General features: G+C 43.0%; 1 protein-coding gene and 1 long non-coding RNA gene across 2 annotated transcripts; both read right to left on the bottom strand.

The window, feature by feature from the left end:
* Positions 1–223: 223 nt before the first annotated feature.
* Positions 224–3,295, bottom strand: LOC142996307 (uncharacterized). Its single transcript, XR_012961748.1, has 2 exons — positions 3,129–3,295; positions 224–2,088 (listed from the first exon to the last, which is right to left on the bottom strand). It is a non-coding gene; the product is annotated as an uncharacterized LOC142996307 (long non-coding RNA).
* A 1,930-nt stretch (positions 3,296–5,225) lies between these two features.
* LOC142996303 (olfactomedin-like protein 3A) lies at positions 5,226–9,237 on the bottom strand. Its single transcript, XM_076147261.1, has 3 exons — positions 8,903–9,237; positions 7,629–7,914; positions 5,226–7,528 (listed from the first exon to the last, which is right to left on the bottom strand). The coding sequence occupies exons 1-3, from the start codon at positions 8,999–9,001 to the stop codon at positions 6,744–6,746; spliced, it is 1,170 nt and encodes a 389-aa protein (XP_076003376.1). The 5' UTR covers positions 9,002–9,237; the 3' UTR covers positions 5,226–6,743.
* Between the last annotated feature and the right edge of the window lie 671 nt (positions 9,238–9,908).

Here is a 9,908-nt window from a genome sequence, read left to right as displayed (position 1 = left end):
TCTCTTCTTCCGTCTGGGAACCGATCTTCTGTCTTTTGGCGCAATAAATGAATTATGTTGACTTTTCTATCTGAACCTCTGGACCTCTGGGACTCTGGGACCACTTGATAAATAATCCCGCCTCACTTTTTCAGAGACCTGATTGGTTCCTGGTTTCATCATCCAGGCTTTATATGAGGCAGATTCTGGCCTCACATTAGTTCATTCTCTTGCTGCATTTCGATCTCTCTCTCTCTTTCTCTCTCTCTGAGTTCACAGATTGACGGTGGAGTCATGGGAACCGGACCCTCGACACCAGACAACATTTACACTGTTGTTGATGAGTTTTATTCTCAATCAACAACATGTAACTTGCCAGATGTAGGCCTGGATTTCGCCCTGGCTAGATTCGCTGGTCTAGATTCTAATGCTGAACTGATCAAATACTCTAATAATCTTGCCACCATAATGCCATCCTACGTCAAGAGTTTGGGACCAGCTTTGACTACTACTGGGCATGTCCATGCGGCCGCTGGCCTTGGAGCTCTTGTTCTTTCCATGATAATGGAAATCGCAGTTGGTACATCCGCCTCAACTCGTATAAGCACTATCAACATGATTCGACGTGTATTTGGTGAAGAGAAGGTCACAACAGTCCGGGATACGCTGGAGGAGTATCTGAAACGTCATCAGATGTATGTCAACAATAAGGAACAGTTACTGATAGAGCTAAACACAATGGAGTCCCAGCTGAGCGGCCAGCTTACCAACCTCAAAAACTCCCTGCTAAGTGACGGACAGATGACTACTCATGCCTTCAGAATCTGGGTGAACGGAGCGGCTTTCCACGTCCAGATGTTGATCCATAAAGAACGGCTGAGTATCCAGAATGCCAATTATGTATCAGAGGTTAATATAATCATTAATACGATTGATTGGTATTTGCGAGAACTTCGTGATTTGCTGGAAAACTTCAAGAAATATAAACTCAGCAAAACTGTGTTTATCCTAAGTGATTCAAGCCATTGTTTCCTTTCATGCAGTGAAGACAAATGTTGGATACGTAATGACGAGAAAGGATGTGCCGACAAACATAGACCCTCAAACCGTTGTAGAGATAATGATTTGAAAGATGCATATGTAACGAAAATGTTTTCTGATGATTTAATAACAGGCTTGAGTAAACATTTCACAGACACCAAGAACAACATTAACCTGCTCATCCAACAACACGATACATTCACTTTCCCTGGATTGAATTAAGACATTGTACATCTCCAGTGTAGCTTTGGTTTGTGTTCATCCACAGCCTACACAACCATTACATTTAGCATTAAATGGTTTGTACAACTACAAGATTGATGAAATTCATACACAATTTTTGTTTGATTCTGTCACTGATTCCATTGTTGAATTGTTGAATATGTTCAGATTGTGATTCTCAATGTTTGTGAATAAAAGAATGTAATACTTTACATTACATTTAATACTTTCATCTCAGTGTCTTCATTTGTTTCTTACATGAGGTCAACATATTAGAGCATGTTGGGTAAATGCTGCCACCTACTGAACTAACAACGTAACACATATAAATCTACATACAATTACAGAAACTCCCTGCACATGTGTTTATTGGAGGAGATACTCTATGTTGGATTGTAATCTTCCCCCTCAGGCTCTGCAGCTGCTCTGGATGTAACGCAGGATTCTAAGTGGGGTTTATTTGTTGCCACAGCGACCAGCAAGTTATCCTGGCTTTACATGATAAATATTAAATGGCATTAAAATACATGAATATAAAAAAGCAAATATTAAATTCATGTTAAATTCAAAGTCAGTTAACACATTACATACATTTAGATTATTAGAGTATTAATTAGGAGTCAACGTATAGATAATATTTATAAAATTCCAGCACCCTTGAGTGTGGAGCCCATGGGCTGCTTTCCCAGAGGGAAGCAGGGGTGCTCTACCATCAGGACTCTGCGGCTCCCTCTACCACCACTGTATAATCCCAATGGAAGTTCCTTTTGCACACCCAGCCATACAGGGAGAGGGAATCTCTCATGGAACTGCCCCTCCTGAGATTTCTTCCTTTTTTCCTTAACCCTTAGATACATAAGTGGGTCAAAAATGACCCGGTGAGGTTGTTTTTTTGAAATATCTTCGTAATGAAAAATTGTTATCATTTCATATTCCAGGTATTCCTCAAAAACATGTTTTTGATATAATGCCATTTACATTTTTAACTTACCTTTTATACATTTTAAGAAATTGTAGTTTTTGTATTACTACCCCAAGCGTCCATAAGTGGGTCAAAAATGACCCGCATGCATTTTCTATGGAATCCAATGGGAACCTTTGATTCTTATCACCTGTGGCTGTCAGGAATACATTAACTGTGGACCACACAGACTATATCAGAAGTGTCACCCCTCAGGAAGATTATTTTACACAGCAAGAGCTGATACGTGTAAGTATTATCTTCATATAATATATATAATATAATATATTTCTACAGTACATGCCAAGCAAGCCCGCCAAGTACGGCCTAAAGATCTTCTGGGTTTGTGATGCACGCATTCCCTATGCAATAGATGGTATAGTTTACACGGGGAGACAACCAGGGGAAGAAGTTCAGAAGAATCTGGGGGAAAACATTGTCCAGCAGTTGTGTAGTAGATTTAGAAACACAGGTCGCAACATCACCATGGATAACTTTTTCACCAGTGTGCCTCTTGCGCAGCATCTCTTGGAGAAGGATCTCACTATTGTGGGGACTCTACGTCAGAACAAGCCAGACATCCCTCCTCTGATGAAGCCTTCCAAGTCCAGGGAGGTTCATAGCACAGAGTTTGGATTCAACGACAGCCTTACCATGGTCAGCTATGTCAGAAAGAAAGGAAAAGCTGTTGTGCTCCTGAGCACGATGCACCACGACAAAGTAGTGGATGAAAATAGCCACAACCCAGCCACAGGAAAGAAGCAGACAGGGCCAACCAAAGAGAAAGAGGTGTCAGATCTGCCCAAGTAACAAAGATCGCAAAGTCAACAATAGGTGTGGGAAATGCAATGTACCTGTGTGCAGGTTTTTGACCCACTTCTGGAAGAGTGTAGGGTCCAGTCACTCGTGCATCTAAGGGTTAAACATTCAGATTTTCTTTTCTGGTTTTCTTCAGCGTTTTTCAGAGACTGGGCTGGGTCAGGAATTCTACTGATGTTGTAGGTCTGTAAAGCCTTTTGAGACATTGTATGTGATATTGGGCTATACAAGTAAAACTGACTTGACTTGACTGGACCGGTGCGGCCCAGTGGCTGCAGCAGGACATTGAACTGTTTTACTGGAACTCATATTGACTTAGTGTTAGCTGTGGGCAAACATGCAGCAATGTGAACCTGAAAAATAAACAGAGCCCATCCATCAATCTAATATGACACTCATGAATCTCATGTTGGAGAGTTCAATGTCTGAGAGGGTCGAATCATGTGTTCACAGAAACCAATGCCATCAAGAAAACAGTAATCTATTTATTTTTCTATGTTACAATAAAAGGTGTGGATGTCCAGTGACTACAGTGTCTGGACCTGGCTGGTGTGTTGGAGGAGGATGTGATGGAGGAAAGCTGCAGCCTTTGGGCCGCACCAGTCACGTGTAGTTGGTTGAACAAAGTATACGGTTGGATCAAAAGAAAATAATTAGCCTTAAATACAATAAATCCAAATGTAGCTGTATTGTCTTTGGGCCACAAAACATTCTGGTTTCCGGGCCTTAAGTGGAGCTCTCTGATAGATCTGATGAACCCATAAAACGGGTGGACAAAGCTAAATCATCGTCATCATCATCAGAGAACTGGACTAATAATGTGTGTCTGATAACACTTAACATGTTATGAGTTTATGAGTTTGATAAAGAATAATGTCGACTTTTCTATCCGAACCTCTGGACTTCTGGAACCTCTTGATAAACAATCTCATCTCACTTTTTCAGTGACCGTAATCTGCTCATTACTGGAAACTGATCCACTGTCAATGTTGACTTTTCTATCCGAACCCCTGGACCTCTCGGACACTGGGACCACTTGATAAACAATCACATCCTTATTGGTTCCTGGTTTCATCATCCAGGCTTTATATGAGGCAGATTCTGGCTTGGAGTTCACCAATCCATTGTGCAGCCATGGGACAAAGATTCTCACAAGCCGACTACGACAGCTTTGCTGCTGGTTATTATTGGGAAGCTTTTCATCATTCAGAATGTAAGCTCATGCCAGATATAGGCATAGATATCTCTCTGCTTAAATTCTCTGGTGTAGACTCTAACGCTCAGCTGCAGGCCTTCTCTAATGATCTGATCACCAAGGTGCCAGGCTACGTCTCCGGTTTGGGAGCAGGTGCGGCAAAGCTGAGTTTTGTACCCAATGCTGTGGGCTTTGGAGCATTTATGGTTTCCATGCTGATCGAAATGATCATCGGTGTGGCCTTCGCACGTCCCGCAGAAGACGTTTCCAGCCTGTTACGACGTGTATTTGGTGAAGAGAAGGCCTCAGCGGTCCGGGATACAATGGATGAGTATCTGAAACGTCACAGCATGTACTTCAACAATGAACAACAAATATTGCAGCAGATGGAAACAGCAGAAAGGCAGCTGAGCGACGGTCTTACCCGCCTCAAAAACACCCTGCTTTCAGATGGGATGAGTACTCGTGGCTTCAAAATCTGGGTGAATGGAGCGGCCTTCCACGTCCAGATGTTGATCCATCAAGAGCGGCTGAGTATCCCGAATGCTAATCACATTTCGAAAATTGGATCCATCAACAATGTCATCCACGGATATTTGGAAAACTTGAAAAGGTTGCTGGAAAAATACAAGACTTACAAAATCAGCACTACTTCGTTTACCAGGGGCAGTCAACAATGTAACCTTATGTGTGGCCTAGATCCGTGTACAGTTGTTGATAGTGAGGTATCTTGTCAACTCAGATCTAAAGACCGGGGCAGTTGTGGAGATTCTCAATTGAGAGATGCATATGTAAACCAAATATTTACTAAATATGAACCAATAACAGGCCTGGAAAGTTATTTCACAAAAATCCAAAGTAACATCGCCTATCTCGTCAACCAACACGATTCATTTCGTTTCCCACGACCAAACTAAGACTGTCTTTCTGTCATTGTCATCTGCTTAAAGAACATGTTCAGAAGTGTAATTCTCAGCATGTGTGAATAAATGGATGTAGCACTGTGCCTTCATCTCAGTCTTTATTTGTTTCTTACATGCTTCAACATAACCAGAGCATATTGGGTATATGCTGCCACCTACTGGCATAATAAAACAACACACATCAAGTCTATCTACATTTACAGTAAATACTGTCTGCTCATGAGTCTATTGAACGAGATATTGAGTCTGAAAAGAAAAAGATTTATGGTCATCAACAGAGTACAATGTCATACAATACATATTACAGTACAAGCTTTTATAAGAGTGAGAACAGCTGTGTTCTTTATCTGAGACTTTCCTGTAGAGCTCCACTGGTTCACAACAGGCTTGATTGCACTGTATAGTGTTAAGATACAAGAAAGTGAGACACGCCACGTCAAAAATCAAACCCCGCAGAAGTACAGCTGCAGTGATAGAGAAAAGTGGAGAAAAGTCAAGGGAAATGCTGTTCTATGGTGCACTGTAGGTGTAAATATGTAGTCTCAGAGACACGAGGCAACAAGATGAAAGAAAAGACGGTTAAACAGGTCCGACAGATTAATGTAGCAGCCAATTACGTTGTAGGAGTCACCAGAGTTTATTTGTAATTCTCTTTATGTACACTGGGTGCTGCTGCGTGTATTTTGTGCGTTTGAACTGGCACAAGATTCATTCTATAATTAAGTAACCGGGTGGTGTCACTGATGTGTACTTGATTTGTATTCATTTACTACTCAATACCATGTACTGTCCCTTTACGAAAGAGTGACGTCATCGCGCCGCCGTGCCAGAGCGTTTTTACCGCGCGAGGTATGAGTCTGAAAAGATGCGGAAAGAAAAGGAGGAGAGATCAAAATGTCGGCTGCTGTGTGGGAGGAAGCCTCGTCGCGCGTAGATTTAATTCCGGTAATTAGAGGTAAGATATTGTGTCTACACAGCGGGAGAGGCGTGGTAAGTGTTAAGAACAGCGTGAAAACATGGAGCTATAATGTAGCATGACAACGAGCTAGACTAGCAGGTGTGGCGTCACTCGGTTGGTTGTGTATTGATTGTGGTTTACAGTTGTGAGTCGCCATGTTGACATTGAAACTGGGTAAACCTCCGTCATTTCATTCAGTGAAGAAAAAGAGTGCTATTTCTAAACTTTTTAATGCACTTTATTTAGTTTCTCTTATATATGTCTTATATATTTCTGACCTTTGAACCGTTTAACAATTGGGAATAAAGACCCACAAATGTTATTTGTTGTTTTGTGGTGACTTTCCTAGGCAACACATACATGGGTGGCCGAAGCGGGCGGACAATTAACTTTGTATACACTGCTTGTTGTGGCAAACAATTGATTGACTGACTCTTCTCTTTCTCTTCTCTCTCTCTCTCTAGTGAGGGACAGGTGTGGGGCGGGGGTATATTATAATGAGGCCAAGGGGAGACAGATGGGGGCTTTGGTTGGTGATTATCTGCATATTAGTTCAGAATTCAATGAGGGAAATGAAAATTGAAACCTCATAGTGGAGTGGTTTTCCTCTAAAGACCAAACAGCTTCAGCACTCTACGATTCAGCTCAAATCTCCAGTTTCTTTTTCATGTCGAGCTTGTAGAGGATCTGGTAGCCGTCGTCCCAGGCGTACAGCAGCCGCTCCTGTGGGTTGTACTTCAGACTGGAGTGGCTCCCGTAGCGTTTGGGGAAGTAAACCAGCGGCGCCTCTTCACTGGTCACCATTTCGTTGACATCAAATACACACTGGACACGTGAGCGCCCGGGCTGCTTGGTGTTGTAAACTACATACAGCGTACCACAGATGACGAAGGCGGCTTCCGCGTTCTCCCTCGGACAAGTTGTGTCCCACATCTGCTCGATGTCCAGCGTGTTGGCGTCCATCTTGGCCATGGAGATGTACCTGTCGTTCTGTCGTGTGCTGTAAATCGCCCACAGACCTTCCTCATCCACGGCCAAGTCCATCGGCGTCTCGGTGGACAGACCGTACACAGGGATGTGGTCCTGGACTGGGAACACAGCGCTGTCTGTCGCAGAGCTGTTATTCAAGTCAAACTTGACCACCATCACCTCGCCGGCCTGTTTCACATAGTACACGTTGCCGTTGTAGACGACGTGTCCGGTTCCCCTCCAGGCTGAGGGCAGCGTCACTTGTTTGGCCAGAGATGTGCCGGGAGAGCGGGCGAGGTCCTGCACAGAAGCGAACTCATGGATGGTGTCCTCATCTGTCCCATTCAATATGTAAACCTTCCCAGAGGCGCTGCCTGTGTCTTTGGTCCACATGCCCTTTGGCCCTCCCACTCGCTTCAGGATTTTCATGGCTTTTATACTGGAGATCATGTGTCTGCAGTCTGAAACAAGAGACGCAGAATCCTTCCATTCAATCAAAGCACCAATTATTTTTATTTTTGACATGAGCTGATAGCAAATGTAAGCATTTTTTTTCCTCACCTGACATTTTTTCATACTTGGCCTTGTTCTTCTCATTCACCTGTGTCACCTGCTGCTCAATCAGCTTGTCGTCCACGTCCACACACGGCTGAGCTCCGTTCTGGGTCTCCAGGTAGTCCAGCTCGCGCTCGACGCGGTCCACACGTGTCCCCACGCCGTCTAGATTCAGGCGCAGCGTCTCTTTCTCCTTGTCCAGGTTCTCAAGCTGAGAGACCATCTGCTGCTTCAGCTCCCGCAGCTCTGAGGCATAGCGGTTGGTCTGTTCGTGCCACACAGAGATGCGGTCCTGATTTGAAAGAAGGTGAAAATGAAGATTTACATCTGAAATTTGACACAAGATGGAATAAGATGTACAAGTTTTATATTTGTAATAATTCCCATCTGCACCGCATCCACTAAAAAGACATAATTACATGTTCAGAGCACAGATTGGGACAGAAGGACTTAATGAGTAGGAATCGCACTCGTCAAACGACCAGTTTCAGCCCACATGTGGCAGACATGCAGCCTGCTCTAGTGTCCTTTAGCCAAACGCAGAGCAGCACTTAAGAACTCAGTCAGAGCAGAGCTTTACCTCTGACCTTTGACCTAATTGTAGGAAATGTGCAAAGAAATTCTTTGTAAACACAATCAGTCAAATATAATAGCATGTTGAGTTTTGTGGAATAAGTGACTACAGATTTGTGTGTTACATAGAAAAATCAGTCAAATATCTGTTTAACCAAAGTTTCACACAGGAAGGAGACTTCCGTGTCTCTGGTAGTTCTGGAATTATTCCTTATCACAATAAACAACCTTTCAGATGACAAGATGTGCGTTTTCCTTGCGACTTGTGTACAAGGCACATGCAATTTACTGTGAATTTTTCAACTTAATCATGCTAATACATGAAGTTTGTAACAGATGGAGTACAGCTGGACTCAGCACACCCTGGATCTGTCACAACAAACCATTAAAGAGTTTTGAATGTTCATTCTTGTACAGTTTCTTCACTTTTTCTACTGCTTTTCTTCAGAACCAGTATTTTAGAAATATTCCACAATGCAGATTTTGTGTCACCTTTGTCTGATGTACTTACAGTATCTGGAGGGTTTTGACGATTGATTTGATTTTGCGGTGCCTCTTAAATCGCTGGCTTCATCTACTTTTCCCAGCATTTCTCCTGCATCTACCCACATCTGCGTTTCATTGCCAGTGCCTACTGTCCCTGGAAAGTTTCCTGTCATACAGACACCGGAGCCAAAGGTTGGGCAGGGAGGTGAAGTGAGTCTTACCTCAATAGCCAGCAGTCTCCGCTCCAAGTAGTCTATCAATGCTTGGTGTTGAGCCGTTGCGAAGGAGGCCAACGTGACTAAGACGAGCAGTCCTCTCATTTTGGGTCAGCTCGGGTTCTTCGGCTCATCTGAATGTTGAGCAAAGTGAAATGATTGTCCCGAGGAAGCAGCAGATTCCCAGAGGTGGGCTGGAATGTTTTACCAAGCACACGGGGAGGAGCTGAAAACATCTGGTGTAGATGAACCATACAGAGACACAGAACGGTCCTTTGAATTACCATTATCTGATTTACAGAGCGAAAAAAAGGAAAAATAAATAAACACTTTGACATTTAAAGTTTTGTTTCTGTTTTTCTGCAAAACAGCGGAAATGAATTTGTGATTGGATCACCCGAAAGTGACGCAGGAGGAGGAGGAGGAGGAGGAGGCGGCAGGATGTGAGTGGGAGTGCAGCAGTCAGGCGGTGTACTCGTGTAAGTGAAGCACCACATGGAGGATGCAGGAGAGACCAGGGGGAGTGGATCATAATCTGAGTTAAAAATAACATACAATCCACCAACATCAGCATCTGTAAAGTATTTATACACTACAGACCTGAAATAAAATACAGATGGAATATTTGAAGGCAGATATCCGATCTCTGATGCTGCTGGTCTATCGATTGTTTTTGTGTTATGATCAGTCATTTATATATTTGTAGTTGTATAGAGAGGACGAAGGTCATACATACTGTAGGTTGAAAATAAGAATAATTAAGTCTGAAAGTTACACAGGGGTTTTGAGATGATCGTCTCTGCAGTGATCTCCAGATGTTCCCCTGCACGCTGACAGCTGTAACAGTGAACTGACTCCATTCAAAACAATTGAAAAGTAAATATTTAATGAGATTTATAGGATTGCAAATTAGTTTTTCATAAGCGATTCATGACTTACTGGGGAAAGTATTAGAGTGTTACAGCTCCGTCTGGTTTGTTTTAACGGCACCTTTAATAAAGTGAGAAGATCA

Source organism: Genypterus blacodes, unplaced genomic scaffold (assembly GCF_046128005.1).
Source record: "Genypterus blacodes isolate CSIRO-AG114 ecotype Tasmania unplaced genomic scaffold, CSIRO-AGI_Gbla_v1 ptg000037l_1, whole genome shotgun sequence".
NCBI lineage: Eukaryota > Metazoa > Chordata > Actinopteri > Ophidiiformes > Ophidiidae > Genypterus > Genypterus blacodes.
This window is presented reverse-complemented; position numbering and strand designations above follow the sequence as displayed.

What these genes read in the sequence shown, in the direction of transcription:
- LOC142996303 (XM_076147261.1), bottom strand. Translation starts at nt 9,001, where the DNA reads ATGAGAGGACTGCTCGTCTTAGTCACGTTGGCCTCCTTCGCAACGGCT. An exon ending in GGAGACTGCTGGCTATTGAG is followed by an intron (nt 7,915 to 8,902) that starts GTAAGACTCACT and finishes CTTTCAAATCAG; the next exon opens with GACCGCATCTCTGTGTGGCA. An exon ending in CAAGTATGAAAAAATGTCAG is followed by an intron (nt 7,529 to 7,628) that starts GTGAGGAAAAAA and finishes CTCTTGTTTCAG; the next exon opens with ACTGCAGACACATGATCTCC.